The sequence below is a fragment of the Pelobates fuscus genome, chromosome 1, assembly GCF_036172605.1.
Source record: "Pelobates fuscus isolate aPelFus1 chromosome 1, aPelFus1.pri, whole genome shotgun sequence".
Lineage (NCBI taxonomy): Eukaryota > Metazoa > Chordata > Amphibia > Anura > Pelobatidae > Pelobates > Pelobates fuscus.
The window spans coordinates 489,741,571-489,769,423 of NC_086317.1; the positions used below are offsets into that span (position 1 = coordinate 489,741,571).

The 27,853-nt window shown below is 47.0% G+C and overlaps 1 protein-coding gene across 1 annotated transcript in view; it reads right to left on the reverse strand.

The window, feature by feature from the left end:
- Positions 1-27,853, reverse strand: part of LOC134600390 (hydroperoxide isomerase ALOXE3-like) — a 177,741-nt gene that overhangs the window by 138,758 nt on the left and 11,130 nt on the right. Inside the window, exons 3-5 of the mRNA XM_063445013.1 lie at positions 26,376-26,571; positions 18,196-18,277; positions 10,070-10,205 (exon numbers count right to left, since the gene is read on the reverse strand). Of these exons, the coding sequence (XP_063301083.1) occupies positions 10,070-10,205; positions 18,196-18,277; positions 26,376-26,571 (414 nt within the window). The remainder of the gene's footprint in view (positions 1-10,069; positions 10,206-18,195; positions 18,278-26,375; positions 26,572-27,853) is intronic.

The window sequence follows — 27,853 nt, forward strand, 5'->3', positions numbered from 1 at the left end:
ATCTCGGGAGGGGCACTTGTAGATTATTTAAAAAAAATAATCCTAGCACAATAACCACTACAGCTCAGTGTAGTAGTTATGGTGCCAGTAGTGCCAGGATCCCACCCCGGAGTAAGTAGTCATACCGTTTAAGAACAGTTTGACAACTTACCTGGGGTCTGCTGGGATATAGGGCATAGGAGAAGTGGTGTGTGTTAGGGGTGAAGTGTGTGTGAAAGGTGCAGTGTGTGTGTGAGCGGTGAAGTGAGTGTGAGTGCGTAAGGGTGGCAGTGTGTGTGTTAGGGGGCAGTGTGTGTATGGGGGCACTGTATGTCTGTGTGGGGCAGTGTGTGTATGGGGGGGCACTGTATGTCTGTGTGGGGCAGTGTGTGTATGGGGGGGTCGTGTGTGTGTGTTTGGGGCAATGTGTGTATGGGGGGGCAGCAGGGTGTGTAGGGCACTGTGTGTGTATAGGTGTGCAGTGTGTGCGGGGCAGTATGTGTATGGGGCAGTGTTTGTGGGGCAGTGTGTATGGGGACAGTGTTTGTGGGACAGTGTTGTATGGGGACAGTGTTTGTGGGGCAGTGTGTGTATGGAGGCAGTGTTTGTGGGGGCAGTGTGTGTATGGGGTCAGTGTGTGTAGTGTTTGTATGTGGGGCAGTGTTTGTGGGTCAGTGTGTGTATGGGGTCAGTGTGTGTAAGGGGGAAGTGTGTGTATGGGGCAGTGTTTGTGGGGCAGTGTGTGTGTGGGGCAGTGTGTGTATGGGGACAGTGTGTATATGGGGACAGTGTGTATATGGGGACAGTGTGTATATGGGGACAGTGTGTATATGGGGGCAGTGTGTGTATGGGGGCAGTGTTTGTGTGTATGGGGGCAGTGTTTGTGTGTATGGGGGCAGTGTTTGTGTGTATGGGGGCAGTGTTTGTGTGTATGGGGCAGTGTTTGTGTGTATGGGGGCAGTGTTTGTGTGTATGGGGGCAGTGTTTGTGTGTATGGGGGCAGTGTGTGTGGGGTCAGTGTGTGTAGTGTGTGTATGGGGTCAGTGTGTGTATGGGGTCAGTGTGTGTATGGGGTCAGTGTGTGTAGTGTGTATGGGGACAGTGTGTATATGGGGACAGTGTGTATATAGGGACAGTGTGTGTATGGGGACAGTGTGTGTATGGGGACAGTGTGTATGGGGACAGTGTGTGTATGGGGCAGTGTTTGTGTGTATGGGGAAGTGTTTGTGTGTATGGGGGCAGTGTTTGTGTGTATGGGGGCAGTGTGTGTGTGTATGGGGTCAGTGTGTGTAGTGTGTGTATGAGGTCAGTGTGTGTATGGGGTCAGTGTGTGTAGTGTGTGTATGGGGTCAGTGTGTGTATGGGGTCAGTGTGTGTAGTGTGTGTATGGGGTCAGTGTGTGTAGCGGAATGCAGTAAGCCTGTCCTGCAAAATGCCTGTGTGACTGTGTTCGTATAATTTTTCCCTATGTTGAAATTGCTGTTCGTCTGTTTATTATGTGAATTGTATGTTATTCGGTAGTTTCCATCCGTACTATATACTTATGGAAACTACCGAACGGAGGGGCCACCCCGGAGAGAAGTGTGCCAGCAATTAAGGTTCACATTCTTTCCAAACCGCAAGTTAACCGGCTCATTAACATTGTATCTGGGTGGCCGCCATTCGGCATGCGTACACGTGGCGGCGGCCATCTTACGCATGAAAATCCCAGCGGTGTTTGGTCGTCGAGTGCCTGGAACTCAAATCGGACACTCAGACAACCAAACACCGCTGAGACCTCCAGAGCTCCGTAACTGCCGAACGGAGAGACATAACGAATCCCCATTCGGTAGTAATAAAGTACCGAATGAGGGAATCACTATCTAGGTGAATGTAAATGTGGATGGCAATTGTAAATGTCTATTTTAACTGCCGAACGGAGACCGACCGCAGGGCCCATTCTCATGGAACCCTTTTCGGATACCAACTCGTGTGCGGTCGGTCAAACTTCACTTGCCTGTAACTACCGAACCCCTGGTCCGATCTGGGTGAATTTTGGATATTATATTCACCCAGATCAGGGCTACCCAGCGGTACCCTGATATTAAAGATATATGATGGTTTAGGGGTACATCCAAGTTTGGGGTAAACTACTGTACAACTTAAGGGGATTATGACTCACTCTGAGGGGAGGAGATGTGTGGGAGGTGGCAAGAATGGTATTGGTTACTGTCATAATTGCTGTAGTTCCCTCCCTTGCATGGGAGCAGGCTTTATAAGAAACCTTGGAATAAACGATTGTCAGTTCTACTCCTGAAACTGTGTGTCGTCCAGTTATTGGGAGTACTGTGGGGAATTTCGCTGAACCTTTTTACCTGCTGGAAACTCTGCTGTGGATTTACTAATGACTTGTTCCTGAGCCTCCCTTGGATCTAAAGTGGAGAATAGCTGCGAGAAATCAGCTCTCCGCTACATTGGTTGGCAGCGCTGGGATCCAGACTCACAGAGGAACAAGGATTAATGGAGATTGACCTTTCTACGCTAAAAAGAACCACCTTGAAAGACCTTCTGGAAGCAAAAGGTGTTTCTGCCAGCAGCAAATCCAAAGCAACGCTTATCACCGAAGTAATGGCAGAATACAGAGCAGAGGAGGTCCAGGCCACGGAACAAAGACCTGAAACAGAACAGGAGGAGTTCCAAAGGCAATTACAATACAGACTGGCCTTCTATGGGGAAAACCCACCCACAGAGATCATCTCTAAAACCATGACAGAGGTGCAGGAATTTGTAAAGAGAAACAGGAGACCACAAACACCAGAAAGAGGTACCGCAGGAGCTATAGCACAAGAGGGTAAGCCCAAAATTCCCTACCAAGCTTTTAAAACGTATGTGGAAGCAGAGGAGGATATAGATGCCTTCCTCCAGGACTTTGAGAGACTATGTACACTGCATAACATACCAAGGGAAGAGTGGGTACCCATATTAGCAGGACGGCTGTCAGGAAGGGCAGCGGAAGCCTACCGCACTGTACCAGATGTGGAAATTAGGAACTATAGCCGGGTGAAAGAGATTATCTTGGCCCGGTATGCAATAACACCAGAGGCATACCGGAGACGTTTCAGGGAATTGAAAAAGGTGGACAAAGATTCACATGCGGAGTGGGCTTGCCGACTAGAAAGGGCAGCCCTTGGGTGGATGCAGTCGAGTAAAGCGAGGTCCATGGAGGACTTATTACAAATGCTGCTGTTGGAGCAGTTTTATGAGGGGATATCCTCAGAACTGCAGGAATGGGTGAGGGACCGTAACCCCACCACCCTCACCGAGGCTGCCAAAAAGGCAGATGACTTTATGGATGCTCGCAGACAAACCAAGACAGTGGGTAACAGACCGGCCATGCGGCCACTAGGGGTAAATTCATTTTCTCCTAACCCTCAACCCCCACCAAGATCCCTTCCTCCACCAGCACCAGCAGCAGCGCAGCCGAGATACCGCACACCTGCTTCTGTGCAATGCCACCGATGCCAGAGGTGGGGACATTACCAACGAGATTGTCCGCAGTCCAGGGAACGCAACACCTGGATCCGACCAGGGCCCCCACCACCACCACCGAGAGCAGCAGCACATCATTACCAGGATGAGGTACCACTTCCCTACAGCTCTGCCGTTCCAGTCACGACTGTGGAACAGTGGGAAGTGCTGCATGAGGCCAACCCCTTACAGGCACAGGCGGATAACCGCCAGCACCATAGGCAAACCGTATATCTGGAAGGGAAGCCTATGCAGGGGCTCAGAGACTCAGGAGCCACCATCACCCTGGTGCAAAGCCATTTGGTTCCAGATAAGGCCAAACTGAATAAGACTGTGGCTGTCAGGGTTGCAGGGGGAGCCGTGTATCGGCTAGACACAGCCAGGGTACATTTGCATTGGGGTGCGGGGTACGGGAATGTGGAAGTGGGACTAATGCCGCAATTACCTGCTGAGGTGGTCCTGGGGAATGACCTGGGCAAACTCACCTCCGCATTTGAACCACAACCTACTGAAGAAGCACACCCAGTAGTCACCAGGCAACAGGCCCGCACCCAACAAAACAACGCACTGCCGGAGGTCCAGACGCTTCTATGTTTGGATTGGGGGCAGTATTAAGCCAAGTCGGGGCCGATGGCGGAGAACATCCAGTGGCTTACATCAGTCGCAAACTTTTACCCCGGGAAGTAAGCTACGCCGCCATCGAGAAGGAATGCCTGGCTGTGGTGTGGGCCTTGAAGAAATTGCAACCCTATTTGTATGGACAGGCTTTTTCGCTGCTCACGGATCACAACCCGTTAGTCTGGCTGAACCGGGTGGCTGGGGACAATGCCAGGCTGCTGCGCTGGAGTTTGGCGCTACAGCCTTTTGACTTTAACATTCAATACCGCCCGGATAAGCAAAACGGAAACGCTGACGGGTTGTCGCGACAAACTGATCTGGAGAAATGATCCGTGAGCACCCCGGTCATCCCCAAGCCGATCCGTGTGGGATCAGACTGTGTATGCCGGCTTGTGGGCAAGGGGGAGCAGTGTAGCGGAATGCAGTAAGCCTGTCCTGCAAAATGCCTGTGTGACTGTGTTCGTATAATTTTTCCCTATGTTGAAATTGCTGTTCGTCTGTTTATTATGTGAATTGTATGTTATTCGGTAGTTTCCATCCGTACTATATACTTATGGAAACTACCGAACGGAGGGGCCACCCCGGAGAGAAGTGTGCCAGCAATTAAGGTTCACATTCTTTCCAAACCGCAAGTTAACCGGCTCATTAACATTGTATCTGGGTGGCCGCCATTCGGCATGCGTACACGTGGCGGCGGCCATCTTACGCATGAAAATCCCAGCGGTGTTTGGTCGTCGAGTGCCTGGAACTCAAATCGGACACTCAGACAACCAAACACCGCTGAGACCTCCAGAGCTCCGTAACTGCCGAACGGAGAGACATAACGAATCCCCATTCGGTAGTAATAAAGTACCGAATGAGGGAATCACTATCTAGGTGAATGTAAATGTGGATGGCAATTGTAAATGTCTATTTTAACTGCCGAACGGAGACCGACCGCAGGGCCCATTCTCATGGAACCCTTTTCGGATACCAACTCGTGTGCGGTCGGTCAAACTTCACTTGCCTGTAACTACCGAACCCCTGGTCCGATCTGGGTGAATTTTGGATATTATATTCACCCAGATCAGGGCTACCCAGCGGTACCCTGATATTAAAGATATATGATGGTTTAGGGGTACATCCAAGTTTGGGGTAAACTACTGTACAACTTAAGGGGATTATGACTCACTCTGAGGGGAGGAGATGTGTGGGAGGTGGCAAGAATGGTATTGGTTACTGTCATAATTGCTGTAGTTCCCTCCCTTGCATGGGAGCAGGCTTTATAAGAAACCTTGGAATAAACGATTGTCAGTTCTACTCCTGAAACTGTGTGTCGTCCAGTTATTGGGAGTACTGTGGGGGATTTCGCTGAACCTTTTTACCTGCTGGAAACTCTGCTGTGGATTTACTAATGACTTGTTCCTGAGCCTCCCTTGGATCTAAAGTGGAGAATAGCTGCGAGAAATCAGCTCTCCGCTACAGTGTGTGTATGGGGTCAGTGTGTGTAGTGTGTGTATGGGGTCAGTGTTTATATGGGGACAGTGTGTGTATGGGGCAGTGTGTATATGGGGACAGTGTGTGTAGTGTGTGTATGGGGACAGTGTGTGTAGTGTGTGTATGGGGACAGTGTGTGTAGTGTGTGTATGGGGACAGTGTGTGTAGTGTGTGTATGGGGTCAGTGTGTGTATGGGGTCAGTGTGTGTAGTGTGTGTATGGGGTCAGTGTGTGCATGGGGTCAGTGTGTGCATGGGGTCAGTGTGTGCATGGGGTCAGTGTGTGTATGGGGTCAGTGTGTGTATGGGGTCAGTGTGTGTATGGGGTCAGTGTGTGTAGTGTGTGTATGGGGTCAGTGTGTGTATGGGGTCAGTGTGTGTATGGGGGCAGTGTATGTTGGGCAGTGTGTATGGGGGCAGTGTGTATGGGGGCAGTGTACGTGGGGCAGTGTGTATGGGGTCAGTGTGTGTATGGGGGCAGTGTATGTTGGGCAGTGTGTATGGGGGCAGTGTGTATGGGGGAGGGGAGGAGGGAAGGGAGGCTTTTTAATAAAAAAAAATGTATTTAATAAAATATATTATGTCCCCCCTCCCTTCTTACCTTTATTGAGGAGGAGGGGGGACATTTCTGGATCCCTGGTGGTCCCAGTGGGGAATCCCTGGTGGTCCAGTGGTCCAGGGCTAGAGTTCACTCTCGCGAGATTTGGAGCGTTGCCGTGGTAACCGCGGCAACGCTCCAAATCTCGCGAGAGGAGGACCCGGAGGAGCTGCTGGTAACAGCTCCCGGGTCCTCTCTCCCTCCCCTGCCGGTCGGCTGTCAGTAATGTGCCTGCGGACCGGGGAGGGAGATCACTGATCTCCCTCCCGGTCTGCAGGCACAATGCAGGGCTGGCACTTGGGCAATGTCAGCCCTGCACTAGCCGGCAGGGGAGAATCTCGGGGGGGGCAATTGCCCCGTTGCCCCCCCCCCGGATCCGCCAATGCTTAGAAGACAGTCATATAAAACAGGCTTAGAGAACAGGCTTATAAATCAAGCTTAGATAAAACAGGCTCATAAATCAGGCTGGTAAATCAAGCTTGTAAGTCAGGCTTGTAAATCAGGGTTTGAAATCGGGCTTTTAAATGTGGCAGTTAAATCAGGCAATTGAATCAGGCTTTTTAAATCAGGCCTATAGGACAGGGAATGTGTCCAGGGCCGTGAAAGGCAGCAAGGCCGCGCATGTCGCTTATCAACAAGTGACAGGTCCCAGAGGGGCAGCGGGAACATTCAGGTATTTGCATAGAAGTGGTTTGTTAGAGGTAGTGGGCATGCAAACTTACAGCGTGCAGTAACAGTGGGTTAAAGTAGAGTGAGTGAGATAAACTAGTAGAGTGTGTCTGATGTGAGAGGTGTGTGAATGGGACAAGAGTGAAGTGTCACACAGCGTTGGAGTGTGGACAGTGTGATGTTAGAGGTTCGAAACAGAAGGCATATAGCAGAAAACATTCGGCACAGCCGGCTGAACCTCCATATCCCAGCGATTCCATCTGGCACTGATGAGGCAGGAGGACTGCAGAAGTGTGAGGCTGTGAGACATTTGCATTTTGCTTGGGAGGTGATTCCTCTGGGTGCCCTGCCGAGGTGTGAGTTGGTGCTTCAGACCCCTGGTCCGGCATATGTGCATAAACGTCGGCCTCGTGGGTTTCAAGCTTGTTCCCTGGCTCCTTGTGGTCAGATGTGGTCTCGATAGTGCTCGTTGCGGGGCAGAGTATGGAGGAGGGTGCCCGTACAGGATCTTAGGAGGAGTAGCATGTTGGGCTGTGGAGTCGCATGCGGTCATCCGTTTCACCCGCTGCTTGCGTTTTATCCGGGGGCCCGTAGAGGTCGTTTCCGTTGCCGTTTTCGGTCATTTGGGCGGCCCCGGTTTGGAGTGGCTTGGTCGGCTGACTCGTGAGTGCTGGAGGTATCGAGCACGGTTAGCTTGGCCCAGAAGGGGTCGAACAGGTGGTCTAGCCGCTCTGCCAGAGTGGGCAAAGATGCAGGGTCCCATGCTTCATCCGCCATGTCGGGTTGTCCTTGTTTTTCGCGACAGGTAGGCCTCTGCTGGGGCTTCCCTCCTGTGTCACACTCTATGCCGGGATATCCCTCACCGGCAGGGGGGGGGGATAGAGTATGCTGGGGAGACCTCCGGTCCTTGGTGCTGCATTCGGCAGAGGGAGCGGCCGTCTCCCCCATGTCATTCAGGCAGGCCTCGTGTAGGCCGCAGCTCAATCCCCAGGTCGTGGCGATTAGTACCGGCTGAGAGCTTGCTGGCGGTTTGCTATGTTTGTGGTCCCCCGGTCGCAGGGACAGTGCACCAGCTTTTGGGGCCACTGGCTATGATTCTTGGCAGGATTCAGGCTTATAGCAGGATTTTTGGCACGGAGCTCGTCCGCCATGCGACCGCTCAGCTCGGCTGTTGGCTCCGCCGTTTTTTTGTTTTTTACACACACTACTCTTGGGTTTGCCACCTGACTGGTATTTTTCCAGCACAGCCGGTATTTGAGGCTGCCTGGCAGTGCTGGTATTGCAGTAATACCGGCAATACAAATGCAGATATTTTTCTCAGTATAAACAGAGATTACTCTGCAATACCAGCACCAGCCAGTAGGGGTCACTGTGAGTGGAGAGAGGCAGGGATAGGAAGTTACAGCATATCCCTGCCTCTCTCCAATCACTGATCTGCGGGGGAGCAGCTACAAAACACAGAGTCCAGACAGCAGCTCCCAGCCTGCAGAGACAGACTACAGCTCAGGGAAGTGAAGGATGGGGGGGAAGCAGCAGGGATACATGGGGACACCGAGACACGAGGGGACACTGAGACACTTGGGGACCCTGTGAGACATAGGGACATTGAAACACTAGGGACACAGTGTCTCCATGTCTCCTAGTGTCCCCATGTCTCCCAGCCAGTGTCCCTAGTGTCTCAGTGTCCCCATGGTCCCCAGTGTCCCCATGTCTCCCAGTATACCCAAATGTCTGTGTCCCCATGTCTCCGAGTGTCCACATGTCTCCCAGTGTCCCTATGTCTCCCAGACAGTGTCTCAGTGTCCCCATGTCTCAGTGTCCCTAGTGTCCCCATGTCTCCCAGTGTCCCCAGATTTTTCAGTGTCCCCATGTCTCCCAGTGTCCCCATGTCTATGTCCACAAGTGCCCCGATGTCTCCCAGTGTCCTCATGCCTCCCAGCCAGTGTCCTCAGTGTCCCCTAGTCTCCCAGTGTCTGTGTTCCCATGGCTCAGTGTCTCTAGTATCTTAGTGTACCCATATGTCTCAGTATCCCCATGTCTCCCAGTGTCCCCAAGTGTCTCAGTGTCCCCGGGTCTCTCACTGTCCCTATGTCTCCTATGTCCTAATGACATGGGAAACACAGACATGGGGACACGGGGAGAAATTAGGACACTGAGACATTGGGAGACTAGGGGACTGGGCGACATGGGGACACTGACACTGTGATACATAGGGACACTGATGGCAGGCTGGCCTTTCAATTCTTTGGACAGACATGCCCCCTTTTTGGGCATGTTCGTCCCTTTTAGCAGTTCTGGTCACGTGATTCGTCTCAGTGGCCCACCCTTTTACCCTGCCCATTGACTTAACAGGACACTGTTGTTAGGGGGATGGATTTACTTGAAAAATTAAAGCATAAATTAGAGAGAGATTAGCATAGAGTATGTGTTTTGTTATAGCTGCATCCTTTTAGTTTCCCTCCAACACCATCTCCATCAGATACAGGACGCTTGGGAGGTATGACTGTTTTAGTGTTTTTGGTCGATAAGATTCTGTAATTAGGCCCATCATAATTGTCAGCACCAGGCCCATTGGGCTCTTAATCTGGCCCTGTCCATATCATCCATCAGCCCGCAGCATGGAGAGAAAAACAGAAGACCAACCAAGCCAAATCCGCAGACACAGGAGTGTACACAAACTCGGTCAGGTAGGAAATTAAAAGTGAATCATTTAAGATGGCTGCCTATTTAAATAGTCCAGCCTATTTACCCATAACTCCATTCCCTCCTTGCTTCCTCCTATGCCCGCCTCCTGACCCCTGTCAAGGCCTTTTTTCGCTTAGCTGCGCTTTGGCTACATGAGGCTACATTCTGACTCACAGTCACCAAGTAATGTAGCCATGTCTTGGTCCCACCTATAAAGTGATAAACATGCAGAAACAATTCTACAACTCACTCCAATGACCCACAGTCCTGTGCAATAGAAAAAAATCAAAGACAAATGGTCCAGCACACATCCTTAGTCTATCAGCACTTCACAGTTATTAGAATCCAGGGGAGCAATGTGTCAACCATATATAGAAATGTTTACCAAGATTGTGAGTGATATACTAGTGCTTTTTACTTTTACATCAGGGGCTGCTTTGAGATACGTGTAGGGTTCTTTGTAAATATTTTCGTTGTTTAAAAGCAAATCATTTGCACATTTTGTCGAGCGTTTCCTAGGATCATGACAATATATCACGGCGGATACATACATCCATGTATTGATGAAAAGAAAGCTGACGTCTTTTGTCAAGGAGTACTGGTCATTACAAGGTAGAGACAAAATACCATTTTCATCGATACAGTGAGGGAGTCCTTCGTAGTATACCTTCCACCTGGGGAGGAGAACCGGACAATGTGTTAGTTTAACTCAAAATGATAACCAACACCTATAGCCATTTACTATGGAGAAATGTTGCCTTCATGTAACTGTGCTGGAGCCTTAATATTGGAAAATGGATAAAGGATCTTGGATATCCGGAATGAATGAAGGAAGTTACAATTTATTGCACATCAGGTACAGATTGTAAATTAAATAGAGGTTTGATGGTCTGAGATATGTAAAACATTCTTCATATGAAAATGCTAAAATTATAATTAAAGGGGCATTTGAAGTTGAAGGTGACACATTTTTGAATTTGTTATATAGATAATGGATGAAAATCTATAAACTAAATTTTTTTTTAAAAAATGCATTTGAAATGGTTGCTTTGCAGCAAGCTCTACCCTTAGCAGGGTTATTAACCTCCCTTAACAAGGCATGACATCATATACATTTATATATTATACATCAATCATATATTATACATCAGGGGTGCCCAAAAAGTGGAACCCCAGATGTTGTAGAACTACAGCTCTGTGGCAGGATTGGCTAAACTGTGAATTGCCTTGTTTCGTTTGTGTGTGGTTGTGCCCTACTAGAATGTGAATTTCCGTCTTTCCTATTACTTTTTCTATAATTGTGACTATAAAATCATGCAATACACCTTTTGAAAGGTCGGGGGCGCTCCGGCACACTGAACCCGGTGCGATGGGCCACCCCGGCACCTCAGGTAGAACGTTTACTTAGAATGTTCACTCCTTGCTAATGAGGTGTGAAAACCACAGACCGCAGAGGAACAAGCGGTGCGTGCTTCCCCTGGGTGGCCGCCGGTTCGTATTGGCGAACACCCACCAGGGGGAGCATTCGTCTCCCGAATCGCCCTGCGTACACTGTCTTCAGGCCCTATGTCAGGGACCATCCTAACCGCTCTGAAAGGAGCTTTAATCTCTCGTCCCTTGTCCCCTACCTGGGAGCTACGAGGCTAGGCTCGTAGCTGCCCAGGAAAACACTCTCTCCAGCGGATGCCTGAGTGTGGGTATCCACCGGAGAGAGTACCTGGGGCTGTGAGTTGGATTAACCCTAAAACCCAGCAAGTGCCACCTAAAGGTGCTATAATCACTGCTCCCCTGCCTGGGAGCTGCAAGGCCAAGCTCGTAACTGCCCAAAGAGCGCTCCACCCAGGGTCTGCTTCAGTGGAGGTGGCCACCGGGGAGAGGCGTGAGCCCCAGCAGGGAACCTGGGGCAGGTTACAAAGTCTGTAAGTCCATGCCAACCAATGGGAGAAGGAGCTCCCTTTCGCGGGGCGCAGACGACCAATTCAAACTGCGCTCCCTTTCAAACTGCAGGGCGCAGGCGACCAATCAAAATAGGAGTGCCCTTAAGTCTGATTGAGCAGTGAAACTCCTCACCTCCTCGAGCGCTGATTGGCGCGATTTGACTAGTTGTTGCTTGGTTTAGGCGCGAAGTTTAAATTCACCGGACTAAACCAAGCAGCTCCCTGGAACCAATTTCGGGGATGTACAGAGCCTCGAGCCCCAGACTTTAGACAATAATTTCTAGGGCTCTGAACATCCGATAGCCCTGCTATTTCCTGGAATCCCAGAGGGGATCTTTCTTTTGGATCAACAGCAAAAAACAAATGTGAGGAAGGCTGAACTTGATATATATATCATGGCAGCATATACATCAAATATTATACATCATGACATCACATACATCATATGCTATACTTATGTTACGCTACTAGGGGTGATTTGGGTTGGAACTCAACTGCAGCTTGTAAACTCCCTAATTACAATAGTGAAGAAATGGAGAATCCAATAATAAGAAGTGCAAGTAATTCAACAACACAAAGTTCAGTATTAAGTATTTCTTCAGAGATGCATTAAGTAACATTAGTTCATGAGAATAATCTTCAATAGGAACAACAATCAATTAGCTGAGAATAGTTGCAAAGCAGGAACAGTTCATAGTGAATAAGCATGATGGGAGTTGTCCTTCATGAGATTAGTAACTTGTAGCAATGGAAGTATTTGCAATGCAAGAAACAGTTCATAGAATAAATGATTTTGTAATCAATTAGCTGAAAGATATACTTAAGGTTTATATGGGTAGTCCTCCAATAGTCCAGACATATTGTCCACTTGTAAAGTAGCAAAGTTTCCTTTCTCCAGTAATCCTTTATGGCTTGCAGCAATCCTTGCATTTGCTGAAAGGCTGGCAGGACTTTGTCTAGTGGAAGTTTCCCAGTAGCTGAGCCTATGGAGCTCCAGGAGGCAGCTCACACGTTAGCTCAAACAATCAATCACCAAGCACCCTCCCTCTGGCCCAGTCTGTCAGGGTACCTGAGGCCTCTACCTCTAAGGGAGGTAGAGACTTGGTGGTTTATCCGTCCAGGCGAGCTGTTTCCTCCGTTCCTCGCGGTTCATCCAGCTACTTAAACACCGGCCGCGAGGAATCCACGTCCTTTTCTAGCAGGACGCTCAATACGTGACGTCATGACGCTATCACGAGCGACCTGTCACTCAAGTGTCCGATATCCAATCGGCACTTGTCAGAGGCGTGCTTACCATCCGGAGCCAGGGTATTTAAGCTTACTTCTCTCTTCAGCTCATTGCCCTGTCGTGGTTCTAGCTTGTCTAGTCACTCAGTGCTCTGGTATTCTAGTTTGCTCTATTTGGTTTTGACTCGGCTTGTTGTACTTCCCTGATTCTCTGTTCTCCCTTGACCCGGCTTGTCTCTCGCTTATCTGTCTTCTCGTTCCCTCGACCTCGGCTTGTCTCTGACTATTCTCTATTACTCTCGGTACGTTAGTCCGGCCATTCTAAGGCCCGGTATACGTACCTTTCCACTCTTTGTACTCTGCGTGTTGGATCCCTGTCCCGATCCTGACATTACGACAGGGCCAATGGATCCTGCAGGTACAAACAGTCAGCTTGGTTCTTCTGATCCCAGGTTTGACGCCATGGAACATAGGATGGATCAGATGGCTTTAGCACTACAGGCACTTTTGTCTCGTGCTAGTAACCCACCTGAGGAGACACGTACTCCTTCTATTTCTCCTGCAGTCTCAGGTCTAGAGGTAGCCACTGTAGGTGCTTCTTCCCGTATTACCCCACCAGTACGTTATGGCGGGTCACCGGAGAAGTGCCGTGGTTTTCTGAACCAGATTAGCATCCATTTCGAATTACAACCCCGCTCTTATCCTACAGATAGAGCGAAGGTTGGATTTGTTATTACTTTACTCATTGAGAAAGCTCTGAGATGGGCCAATCCTTTATGGGAGAATGATAATCCACTAGTCTATAATTATAATGCCTTTGTAGCTGCGTTTAGAAGAACTTTTGACCCTCCTGGTAGAAAGGTCAATGCAGCTAGATTACTGTTGCGCCTTAGACAGGACAATCGAACACTTGTGGATTATGCACTAGAGTTCAGGTCCTTGGCGGCAGAAGTTAAGTGGAACGAACAGGCTTATATAGATGTGTTTCTGAATGGGTTATCAGATGTAATTCTTGACGAGGTCGCTACTAGAGAACTCCCTGAGAATTTGGAGGATTTAATTTCTTTTATATCTCGCATTGATGAACGCTTAAGAGAGAGGCAGAACACTCGAGATAGGACCCGTAGACCCTCCTTTAAACTAGCGCCTACCTTTCAAAATTCTGAGTTCGAGGACTTACGTATTTCTGAACCTATGCAGATAGGCAGTACTCATCTCACAGAGAGAGAGAGACAGTACAGAAGAAGGGAGGGTTTATGTATGTATTGTGGAGTCAGAGGACATTTACGCCTAAATTGTCCTAATCGTTCGGGAAACGCTCGCACCTAAGTTTCTCTAGAGGACAGGCCTTGGGTGTTTCTACTTTGTCCTCTATTCACAACTACAAAGAGTTCAGGCTTCTGTTACCCGTTTCTTTGAGGTGGGAGAAGGGAGTAGTAAAGACTATGGCACTAATCGATTCTGGAGCTGCTGAGAGCTTTATAGATCAGGGTTTTGTTGCCAAGCATGCTATCCCATCCCAGTTAAAAGAGACACCACTGGCTGTTGAGGCCATCGATGGTAGACCGTTACTTGAGCCTGTTATTTTCCATGAGACCATACCGATTAACTTAACTGTTGGCATCCTACATAAAGAGGATATATCCTTAATGCTCATTTCTTCTCCGTCTATTCCCATAGTCCTGGGGTACTCCTGGTTGAGGAGACACAACCCTATTATTAATTGGGAGTCTGGGGAGATAGTTTCGTGGGGAAAGAATTGTCAAGAAAAATGCTTGCGGAAGGTCTTACCTCTCGGATTAACTAACACATCGACTACCTCTGACAATCCTACAGAGACACAAATTCCGCCTCAGTATCTAGATTTAAAGGCAGTATTTGACAAAAAGAAAGCCGATACCTTACCCCCACACAGGTCCTTTGATTGCAAAATTAACCTACTCCCTGGTACCATGCCTCCCAGAGGTCATGTATACCCATTATCTACTAAAGAGAACTCAGTTCTAGAGGAGTATATTCACGAGAATTTAGACAAGGGATTCATCAGGAGGTCCTCCTCCCCTGCTGGGGCTGGATTTTTTTTTGTTACAAAGAAAGATGGTTCTTTGAGGCCTTGTATTGATTATCGAGGCTTGAATAAGATAACCATTAAAAATGCCTACCCGATTCCCTTGATCACCGAACTCTTCGATCGTTTGAAGGGCTCTACAATTTTCACCAAGTTAGACCTCAGAGGGGCATATAACTTGGTGAGAATCCAGCAGGGACATGAGTGGATGACGGCATTCAATACTCGATATGGCCACTATGAATATACCGTCATGCCTTTTGGGTTATGCAATGCACCAGCAGTATTCCAAGATCTGATTAATGAGGTTCTTAGGGAATTTCAGCAAGAGTGCGTCATTGTATACCTAGATGATATACTCATTCATTCTAGTGACATTGAGATTCATCACAAACAAGTCAGGAGGGTTTTGCACAAGCTTCTCCAGCATGGCTTGTACTGCAAGTTGGAGAAATGTAGCTTTGATCAAACCCAGGTAACCTTTCTCGGCTATGTGATCTCTGGGGAGGGATTTAAGATGGATCCGGATAAGCTCCAATCCATTCTAGAGTGGCCTTTACCCACAGGTCTTAAAGCCATACAGAGATTTATTGGTTTTTCCAATTATTATAGGCGCTTTATTAAGGGCTATTCTTCCATTATTGCACCTATCACTAACATGACCAAACAGGGGGCTGACACTAAGAATTGGACTACTGAAGCTCTCCTTGCGTTCAAGACTCTCAAGGAGCTTTTCGCTTCCGCTCCAATTTTAGTTCACCCTGACACTTCTCTGCCATTTTTGCTCGAGGTAGACGCATCAGAGACTGGTTTAGGTGCTGTTCTATCTCAAAGGTTGGGTGTTGATAAACCATTACATCCATGTGGATTTTTCTCTAAAAAATTGACCGGTACTGAAAGCAGGTATGACATTGGTGACAGAGAATTACTAGCGGTTATCAAGGCTTTGAAAGAATGGAGACATTTATTGGAAGGTACATTACATCCTGTTACCATCCTGACAGACCACAAAAACTTGTCTTATATCGGAGAGGCCAAGCGTCTGTCCTCCAGGCAGGCTCGTTGGTCGTTGTTTCTTACCCATTTCAATTACGTTCTGACTTACAGACCTGGGTCAAAGAATTCTAAAGCTGATGCGCTATCTCGCCAATATGAACCCTCTGCTTCAGTTGAACCACTTTTGTCTTCCATTGTACCCAAATGCAATATTATTGCTAATACCAGTCTCAAAATTCATTCCCCGCTACTTGACCAGATCTTGAAGTCACAACATCTAGCTCCCGGAAACACTCCTGAGGGAAGAAACTTTGTTCCTCCTGAACTTCAACTGGAGCTCTTACAATGTTTTCATGAAAGTAAAATAGCTGGTCATCCTGGTATTCGCAAGACGTACTCTCTGATATCCAAGGATTTCTGGTGGCCTTCACTTCGTAAGGATATTGAGGAGTTCGTCGCTGCTTGTGAAACTTGTGCCAAGACTAAACTACCTCATGCATCTCCATGTGGCCTGTTACACCCCTTGGACATTCCTGAGAAACCTTGGTCCTGTTTGTCCATAGACTTTATCGTTGATTTGCCTGCTTCCAAGAGACAGACTGTTATTCTCACGGTGGTGGATAGATTTACTAAGATGGCCCATTTCGTGCCATTACCTAAACTTCCGACTTCTCCTGAATTGGCGGAGATTTTTGCAAGAGAGGTTTTTCGCCTACATGGGATTCCTTCGGAGATTGTCTCTGATAGAGGCTCTCAATTTGTCTCACGTTTCTGGAGATCCTTTTGTTCTCAAATGGGCATCAAATTGAACTTCTCCTCGGCCTATCACCCTCAGTCTAACGGAGCTGCTGAACGTACCAATCAAAAGATCGAACAGTATCTGCGTTGCTTTGTTTCCGAACACCAGGACGATTGGGTCGGTCTGATTCCTTGGGCGGAGTTCGCACACAATAACCTTGTTTGCGATTCAACTCGCTCCAGCCCTTTCTTCATGAACTATGGCTTTCATCCTTCGATTTTTCCTTCGGTTTCCTCTTCTCAGGGGATACCGTCGGTTGATGATCATGTCGCCAACCTGAAGAAATTATGGGATCAGACTCGGCAAATTCTGTTACATAGTTCCTCGTTGTTCAAGAAACACGCCGACAAGCATAGAAGAGCGGCTCCTGTTTTTGTTCCTGGGGATAGGGTATGGTTAAGTACTAAGAACATTCGACTAAAAGTTCCATCTATGAAATTTGCTCCTCGCTACATAGGTCCTTACAGGGTTCTCACTCGTATCAATCCGGTTGCGTATCGCCTTGCTCTGCCACCTGCCTTACGCATTCCTAACTCTTTTCATGTCTCCTTGTTGAAACCTCTTATTTGCAACAAATTCTCCTCTAAGGTCTCCTCGCCTCGTCCTGTTCAGGTGGAGGGTCGGGAAGAGTACGAGGTCAGCTCCATCGTTGATTCCAGAATTTCAAGGGGAAAATTGCAATATCTGGTCAACTGGAGGGGATATGGTCCTGAGGAGAGGAGTTGGGTACCTCAGGAGGACGTTCATGCCTCTCGCCTTCGCAGAGCATTTCACCTCCGCTTCCCATCTCGCCCCGGTTCCTTCCGCCCGGTGGGCGTATCTGAGAGGGGGGGTACTGTCAGGGTACCTGAGGCCTCTACCTCTAAGGGAGGTAGAGACTTGGTGGTTTATCCGTCCAGGCGAGCTGTTTCCTCCGTTCCTCGCGGTTCATCCAGCTACTTAAACACCGGCCGCGAGGAATCCACGTCCTTTTCTAGCAGGACGCTCAATACGTGACGTCATGACGCTATCACGAGCGACCTGTCACTCAAGTGTCCGATATCCAATCGGCACTTGTCAGAGGCGTGCTTACCATCCGGAGCCAGGGTATTTAAGCTTACTTCTCTCTTCAGCTCATTGCCCTGTCGTGGTTCTAGCTTGTCTAGTCACTCAGTGCTCTGGTATTCTAGTTTGCTCTATTTGGTTTTGACTCGGCTTGTTGTACTTCCCTGATTCTCTGTTCTCCCTTGACCCGGCTTGTCTCTCGCTTATCTGTCTTCTCGTTCCCTCGACCTCGGCTTGTCTCTGACTATTCTCTATTACTCTCGGTACGTTAGTCCGGCCATTCTAAGGCCCGGTATACGTACCTTTCCACTCTTTGTACTCTGCGTGTTGGATCCCTGTCCCGATCCTGACACAGTCTCCCTAAATACTGTCAGAGCTGTGTCAGAGGGGGGCGGAATCAGGCTTTCACTACTGAGTGTTTAACCCTGAAGTGTTACTCCATGACAACTTAATGGTATCGTATAAAAGTATATTAGTGGAGCAAACACTGCTGGGCGAGATGTAGGGGCAAAAAGGATCGGTTCCCGGGGCAAATCTGGTTATTTTTAATAACAATTAAAGACAAATTAATTCCCATTTGCCTGAGAGCTGACCTGTGCGTTCTTCTTTTCTCTTGCAGTTCCATCCTTCTCTGCTGTATGATCAGTGGGTTAATATCACCCGATAATATTATTCCTAGAATGGAGGAATTAAACATTTTAATGGAACGGATGTACATTGATCCAAACATTTCATTTCTCCTTCCAGTAAGTGCTCAGAATATATAATAGTGTATACCGGAGAATGGAACAATTCCAGTAAGTATTGTATTTGTTTAAGAACGGATTCCAAAAGGCAAGCTGTATGGCCATGGTTAGGGCTAGTATTAGGATATGGTTAGTATACAAGTAGGGTTAGAGTCGGGGTTCTCTTTAGGATTAGAATAATAGTTAAGGAGGGTACACTTCAAGAACATCACAAGAATCCTAAATTGTGAATATTGTACTGCTTACGTAGGAGAACATCACAAAGTAAAAAAATTGCTAATCTCAATTTTTAAATCATTATAAAATCCCACAAAAAATAAATTAATTATAATTTGTAAAAATAATATAGATAACTCATCATACAGATAATCACCTGGTCCTAATACAATCAATAATACAAACAATGCGAATGCTGAGGGAATGCACATACTTGGATCAATAGATCAGGATGAGACAAAATTACCAACGGAGCAATCACCAAAGGAAAAAACCACCAATAGATCAGGATGAGACAAAATTACCAAAGGAGCAATCACCAAAGGAAAAAACCACCAATAGATCAGGATGAGACAAAACCACCAAAGGAGCAATCACCAAAGGAAAAAAACACCAATAGATCAGGATGAGACAAAATTACCAAAGGAGCAATCACCAAAGGAAAAAAACACCAATAGATCAGGATGAGACAAAACCACCAAAGGAGCAATCACCAAAGGAAAAAAACACCAATAGATCAGGATGAGACAAAACCACCAAAGGAGCAATCACCAAAGGAAAAAAACACCAATAGATCAGGATGAGACAAAATTACCAAAGGAGCAATCACCAAAGGAGAAAACCACCAATAGATCAGGATGAGACAAAATTACCAAAGGAGCAATCACCAAAGGAAAAAAACACCAATAGATCAGGATGAGACAAAATTACCAAAGGAGCAATCACCAAAGGAAAAAAAACACCAATAGATCAGGATGAGACAAAACCACCAAAGGAGCAATCACCAAAGGAAAAAAACACCAATAGATCAGGATGAGACAAAATTACCAAAGGAGCAATCACCAAAGGAGAAAACCACCAATAGATCAGGAGACAAAACCAAAGGAGCAATCACCAAAGGAAAAAACACCAATAGATCAGGATGAGACAAAACCACCAAAGGAGCAATCACCAAAGGAAAAAAACACCAATAGATCAGGATGAGACAAAACCACCAAAGGAGCAATCACCAAAGGAAAAAACCACCAATAGATCAGGATGAGACAAAACCACCAAAGGAGCAATCACCAAAGGAAAAAAACACCAATAGATCAGGATGAGACAAAACCACTAAAGGAGCAATCACCAAAGGAGAAAACCACCAATAGATCAGGAGGAGACAAAACCACCAAAGGAGCAATCACCAGAGGAAAAAAACACCAATAGATCAGGATGAGACAAAATTACCAAAGGAGCAATCCCCAAAGGAGAAAACCACCAATAGATCAGGAGACAAAACCAAAGGAGCAAAAAGAAAAGGTAAACATTTTGGCCAAATGCCTTTACACCTATCCTGTGATAAAGGCATGTGGCTGAAACTTTGGGGGATTTTTAGTCCTGTTTTGATTCAGTTAGGAAGTTACATTTTTAAATTGGTGTTTCTGCTGGGGTACATGCTAAGATAGCATAGACATTGCGTCAAGTTTGACGCGGTTTGTATGGTAACACAGATAGTGTCACTTAATCGGATGGTGCCACTGGAAGCCGGGCTAAGAGGCTAAAATTAAGAAATAACTCTCATACAACCGTATAACTTCACAAAAGCTTGTCTACAATATACATGCAATCTGGAATTTAATTTTATCACATGACAGGAGGCTTCGTATTTTGCATTACTTTCTTTACTTTATGCCTCCAGCAGCACAAGTCAATCAGAAAACTTTAAACCAATCAGTAACCAGCATCACCTCCATATATAAAGCCCTGACAGTCACATGATTTCTCTTTCTTTGCTGCTTCCAGCCAAGGCACAGGTCAGAGTATTATGCTCTCAAATGCTTTCTGTTTATAGTGCAATTCTAACTTGTATTTATACCTTTAAATTTCTACTGTACACTGTGTCTTTAACCCCCTGTCTGGGGCTTTAACCTGTCCCTCTATTATCCCTGCTTCCCCTCAATCCCCTTATCCCTGGACGGTCCGTTTTTTTTCATCCACACTACCCTGGGGTTTCCCCTTCAGGGCTCTGTTATGTCAGGCTGCTTGCCTGAGGACCCTCGCGATTCGCAGCATTTTACCGCGATCGCGCGGGTCCAACCGGCTTGATTAGGGTCCAGGATGCTGGGGGGTGGATGGGGGGGCACGAGGGGTGCCGACCGGTACCGTCGGGCCGCGATCGCGGACCGAGCGGCAAAATTTGCGCGCGAACGGCGGCCATCTTGGATCTCGCGATACCGCGAGATCCTCGGCGGCCATCTTAATTTCGCCAGTTCGTGATTCCCACGAACTGGCACTAGGTTTTTTAAAGGTAAAGTGTTAAAATTTTGGATGCTGTTGGAAATAAAAGTTTTTTTGCCACATAATATATATGTGTAAAACTAAACACACTTCTCACTGCAGTTAACCCCTGCAACTCTGGGCTAAGGGCCACTGCAGTTAACTTACCTTCAAATTGTATTGCACATCAGGCTGAGCACACTTATCACTGCAGTTAACCCCCAAAACTCTGTGCTAAAGGGCCACTGCGGGTAACGTATCATTGGGATTGTATTGCACCAAACCAGGAACAACTCCCATCAGGCCAAGCAAACTTCTCACTGCAGTTAACCCCCGCAACTCTGTGCTAAAGGGCCACTGCGGGTAACTTATCATTGGGATTGTATTGCACCAAACCAGGAACAACTCCCATCAGGCTAAGCACACTTCTCACTGCAGTTAACCCCTGCAAATCTGTGCTCAGGGGCCACTGCAGGTAACTTACCATTGGGATTGTACTACACCGAATCAAGAACAACTCCCATCAGGCTCAGGCTGCACTGCCCAATTGGACGATCACTCACAGAAGGCAATGAGGATTGATCCACACGGGTGAAAACACTGAAGAACTATCCAGAAACCATTACAAACTTGTTTACAAAGGGTGACCACCACGCCCAATGAGGGGCTTATGACGAAGTACGCAAATCCACAGTGGCAAAAATTCCACAAAATTACATACACAAGGATGACTCCTTACAAAGAGTACTGAGGTCTTCGATACTTCCCATTACCGGGCTTACGTCCCGACCATTACCGGGCTCCGTCCCGACCATTACCGGGCTCCGTCCCGACCATTACCGGGCTCCGTCCCGACCATTACCGGGCTCCGTCCCGACCATTACCGAGCTCCATCACAACATTAATGACCGTTCACCCTGGTCAATAGGAGGGTGACCCCTCTACAGACCACTCGTCAAATTCCTAGTGGTACTGAGTACATGGTACCTGGGTGTCCCCCAGTTGTACGTGGAAGCCACTGTGTAGTTACATACGCACTGACGTATAAACTGTCTCCCCACAGAAGGGAGAAAATTATGCTACCATGGTGTCAGACACTCCTCCATCATCAACGGTGGATTTCCAGGCCATGATCACTGCCGCGGGGTCGGCTTCGGGAAAAAGGCTTTAGTCAAAAGGATGACGCAGATACCGCCGGAGATGGTGGACACCACGCCTCCATCAAGAACAGAGGATAAGGAACCTACACAACTTAGGCAGGAGACAGGGGCGTCCAAACACCAATGGATGGGCTCCAACACAACTCTTCCAAGAGGTGAAGGGAATATACTGAGGAAGCGTAACCGCCAGTCCAAGGCATGGACCGCTCCCCTCCACAAGACCCTCATCAGAGGATGAGGAACCATAATCCCCACCGTCATTAGAAATCATAGACGAATGGAGGGCAGAGGACTCGCCCTAGGAGGAGGAGGACTGGCAAGACATACCTCAAAAAGTCGGAGAACTCAGCCAAGACCCGGAATGGCTAAGGACATATAGATATTGGGGTCTAATCCACACGCCCTAGGACGGGCTGATAACCACGGAGTACGATCTGTTACGGTATGCCAGACCGGAACACAATGGATACATGTAGGTCGACAGCACCAAGAAGGAGAGCTCACGGCGCTGCCAAAGCTCCACAGTACTATATCCAATAAGGGCGACCCCTTGGATAATTTGGAGACTACAATATCTCCCCATACACGGGCTTACGTCCCGGCATTTCTGACCGTTCATCCCGGTCTTATTGAGGGCGACCCCCTCCTCAGACCACTCGCAGGAAATCTCTAAGTGGTACTGATGGAAACAATTCTGGGGGAACCCCAGTTGTACGTGGAGATCCACTAGTGGCAATAAATGTATTACCGTACCGGACACCTGTTTAGGTACCCCAGAGACCGGAAGAGGGTCCCAACAGACCATAAGAGACATACATACAGGGGTGACCCCTACGCTGGGTGACTCTAGGCTAGTCTTACTCCGGTGCTAGTGGCATAGGTACGAAGGGGTGATCCCCCGCGCCCTCGTCTAGGGCTTCTACCTTCAGAGTATGTTCTGGCATTGTATGCACAGACCAGGGTACACTACAGGCATGTGTTCCGACACCTCTATGTTTCCATTGGAGGATCCGTACGACTTTCCCTTAACCGAGAAAGAGAACTCACTATACCGCCAAACTCCACAATTCTAGGACATATAAGGATGAACCATTAGATTATACATAGGGAGGCTTTCACGCCTCCCATACCCGGGTACGTCCCGGCCCTACGGAGGGTGTCCTCATTCTCAGGCCACTACCTAGATACTGCGAAAGCGGTACCGATTAATCGAAGTAGTGGGTGACCCCGGTTATACACAGAGGCACGCTGAGTGACCATAAGCGTACTGTTGTACGCCCATGACTCCACAGACCGAAAGGGTATGAACCAACAGATTGGATTTCCCTCAATTTACCTACCGATTTCCAGGTGAAGATTAAAGCAGCCAGGGCAACTCCGGGGGAAGAAGTCCTCTCCAAGAGGCTGACTAACAAGTCGGGCACCTTACCACCTAAACACCATTGGAAGGGCTCAACGCGGCTTCCCCAAAAAGGGAAAGAGAACGCCCCGACTTAGCGGAACCGTCGCTCAGAACGTCCTGCACATGGAACATCTCAGACTCCATCATCAGGGGACGAGGAATCCATTTCCCCCCCTTCTCTGGAGATCATAAGAGAATGGAGAGCCTCCATCGGAAGAGGAAAAGCGACAGAACCCGCCTAGCAAGAAAAGTTTCCTTTGACACACTGGACAACCTTGGTTGACTCGCGTACCACCAGACACCCAGGATCATCCGAAAGGGGTTTGCCGGAGCACCGGGCACACCTTGCCAACCTCCGGCTTAGGGGAAAAGAAGTACGAAACAAGCTCAGGATGGAATGCCCAGGTCATCTAGGAACGAACAAGATAGTCCTCAACAGGGAGCTCGGTGTCACTGCAGGGATATCTATGTCCCGATCAGACCGAAGTCCACGTAATAGTAGTACAGAAGAAGACAGGAGACTCTCCCCCAATCATCAACATAGACCAACCCAAAGGTTTTTGGGACGTACCGACATCTCAAGAAGGAAGGTATACATCTAGTAGGAGACCTACTCCTCGATAGGATTTTGCAAGGTTAGATTTGAAAGGACACTTACCTATTGGTTAACATAGTACCTCAAGAAGTTTTGGAAGCTGGTCAGGACGCACGGAAGAGCAAAAGGTATCCGCTGTAGCACAGTTTCTGGAATTGTTGGGATTCATAGTGAACAGAGAGGAGTCGGTTCGGTTCCAGTTCCGAGTAACTACGTACCTCTACTTCGGAATAGATTCCACCCTAGACGGATTGCACCTTTCCCGCATCAACGATAGCGACCTTCGTAAGGAAATTCGACGGATATGGCGGAAAGGCTCCATAGTACCTTGATTATTCCCCAGGACCACTTCACTACCGGCTAGACATCGACTGAAAACTCACTGCATGAGATCCGGGCACACCTATGAAATTGGGATCAGAATGGCAAGGACTTCGATAGTACGCACTGCAGAGGTAGAGGAGCTAAGCAGGACACCTAGAATGATTGTCTTTAATTGGGATCATCCTCTGCTCCTTCAGTTTTAACTTGCCTTCGGGCAGATCAAAGGGAGAACATCATCGATTGATAATGTAGGAGTGGCTAGAGTTGGTGGATTGATGTCTTCCAAGGGAGACTGGTATGTCAAGGGACTTTCGCAGCCAACTAGAGTCATGGGACTCATGGACAACAGGTTCCCCGAAATAACTTATCCACATGGAACACTTGGAATTCACTGGGGTATGGAAAGGGACTACGATCTTTTTTATTACCCCTACCTACCTCGATGTTGAATCTGTTTCATAATTTTCGCAAAGGGCCGATCGGAACGATCCGACCGATTCATTATCGGGATACGTTCCCTTATTTCGACAGCGCATAGAACGATTCACGACACTCCGGCCGATCAAGAACTTTTTGATAGGTCGTTTTCCACGGGGTAGCATACGGTCCAGAACCATGAGCTAAAGTATCACTGTGGTGAGACTTTGATTGGGTTTTTCGGAACTAGTCAGATAACACGAACCTATCCCTTCGTCAGCTGTCAGCCGTAATCACGTTACGTTAGATTTTTTCCGTCGGGTATTAGATATTCTGAGTTCGACGAAAATGATTTTTCGGTATCACCAGAAGGAAGGACCTCCACGGTGTCTCGTAGAACTAAATCCTTTTTCGCGTCCATATTTTACCTTGTTCCTGACGGTTTACCAATCATTGTGCAGTTATAGCGGTGTTTTGTTATATGGAGATCCCGACAACTCTTAGATTGACACATTAAAGACATCTGCTGGGCTTATACCTACCATACAAGCCAGTTATCATGAACAATCCGTATATTTATTTTCGTCAACCACACGCGCATCCTTTTCGCTCATACCAAGCTTTAAAAATGCAAAATACGAAGCCTCCTGTCATGTGATAAAATTGTAGATTATGCTAACGTAGTGTACCTATAATCTTAATTTTAATAATGACAGGAGGCGAGTATTTTCCCTCCCTGTTTCCCCCCCTATACTCTGGGAAATTCTAATTTTCTGGTTTGCCATTTTCACAGTCTTATTATAAGTTTTGGGTATTTCAGTATATTTATGGGATGCTTATCTGGTTGACGGGTGTTACAGCCGCGGCGATTATTAAAGTATTCTACGGTTGTTTAATGTTTTAGTATATTAACGTAATATAAATATAGATGCATATAGTACTGGTTTTAATGTGGACATCAGTTGGGTTCCATCACCTTTCACGTATTTCTGTTCTTTTCAGAGTAACCATCATAAAGATCAAGATCAAGATAAAGCTGGAAGGTTTTTTTTTTTCAAGTCGTGTTCCAAGTTATGTTCTACACGTTACTCAGGACTGTTATTTGAATTCCCTGACGTTATAATGGACTGTTTTCGCATCAAAGAAAGAGGAAATCATGTGACTGTCAGGGCTTTATATATGGAGGTGATGCTGGTTACTGATTGGTTTAAAGTTTTCTGATTGACTTGTGCTGCTGGAGGCATAAAGTAAAGAAAGTTATGCAAAATACTCGCCTCCTGTCATTATTAAAATTAAGATTATAGGTACACTACGTTAGCATAATCTACAATTACGCCGGGAGGTGGTTGAATGGAGATCTATAGTAGCAAGACATTTGAAAAATAACTCTGCTTCCAAACAAATACATGTTTTCTTTCATACAATGCATGTAAGAAAACCAAATGTGTTTGCACCTTACAGTTTCCCTAAATATCTACAAACAGTGCACATTTCTATTCTTTTACACTGACTTGAAATTTCCTTTTTCTAGTGTATTTTTATACTTGGATACATGTGAGCTACATCACCAACACACGTTAAATGTTTTTTAGGGCACATAAACACAACAACACCAACTTTAACTGTTATTACTGTTCCCTTAATATTACATTTTTACCTTTTCCTTCGGGAATCTCCAGCGTCACGTATCCCGTGATCCATTGGTAATATGGGAACTGGTAGCTGACTCCGCTGGGGCAAGTCACGGTGATCTTCTTACAGAACCAGGGACTCTCGGGGAAGAATTTGTAGCGTTCCTTGAACAATCGAACTAGCAGGACCTCTCCTACATCTTCTTTACTGTGGATCTCATACTCGTTAACCTGAGTAATAAAGAGACTGCTACTTGGATCAGCCCTTCCACATCGAGTGAAGAAAAACACAGAATATAATGTTTCCAGTGGCCGTAAAAACCCATGGCCTTATTTATACCGAAACCCCCATAGAGATAAAAGTCCTGATTGGGGCCTATTGTGAAATGAATCTGTCTGCTTCAATAAAGCAGCATTGATATTATGATAAAGACCTGCAAGGGTTCTTTGTTCTGTTTATATTTGCATAGTGAGGGTTTAAAATTCCAAGTCTTGGGCTACTAGCCAGGTCTTAAACGTTACTAGTCACTGCAAGCCTGGATGGTCCATGGCGCATAGAATTTGTACTTGCTCTGAGTAAATAAACACATGCCACTGGCTAGGGGTGAAAGGACATTTTGAGTTCTATGTAATACATTCAGAGAGCCCTTAAATTAGATGAAAATATATATTTTAGTTAATACACACACACAATGTATACTCTGCCGTACACACCTGTGATGAACGCCCCCTTGCCTGGACATTCGCCACGGGCTCCTGGAGGAGTGTGGAGGCTAGCCTCCTGCCCATTGACTATGAGCCATAGAAAAGGCTGGTAAAAAGACTTGGTTCGTGGAATTTATTTGTACTTTTCGGGAACCGAACAAACTCACGAATTACGGACCACCTCTGGGCTGGTTAACCCCTTTTGCTTTCCCAGGAACCATTCTCTTCCTCAGTTTGTGAATCTGTTTAAACTTTGTTTTTATGTTACCAAAGTTGACCGACCACTAGCCCTGATTTCATGGAACTGTTTTAGGCATAGGACCATGTGTGTGGTCAGTTAAATAGTTGACTTCCATGAAAATCTCGAACCCCTGAACCGATCTGGGTGATTTTTGGATATGTTGGTCACCCAGATTGGAGCTATCAGAGGATGTAACTTTTGTGGGGTTTCCATGTGTTTTGAAGGTACTTTTTGGGTGTTTGTAAATGTTATGTTTTTCTTTGCCTGGAGATAATTGAGTTTGTACAGTTCCTGACTCAATTATCTCCCAGGTACAGGGGAGAGATTACCCTGTTTTGTGTGGGGATGTCATGGGCTTGTTTTCTGTGTCCTTGTACTGCATAAATGTAGTGCAATAATTGTAGATTATGCTAGCTTTAGTGTACCTATAATCTAAATTTTATTAATGACAGGAGGCTTCGTATTTGCTTAAGTCTCTCTTTACTAGAACTCCACAGCAGCACAGAAAAAACAACCAATCAGAAAAAGTTAGGTACTATAAAACTCCCCTTCCCATGC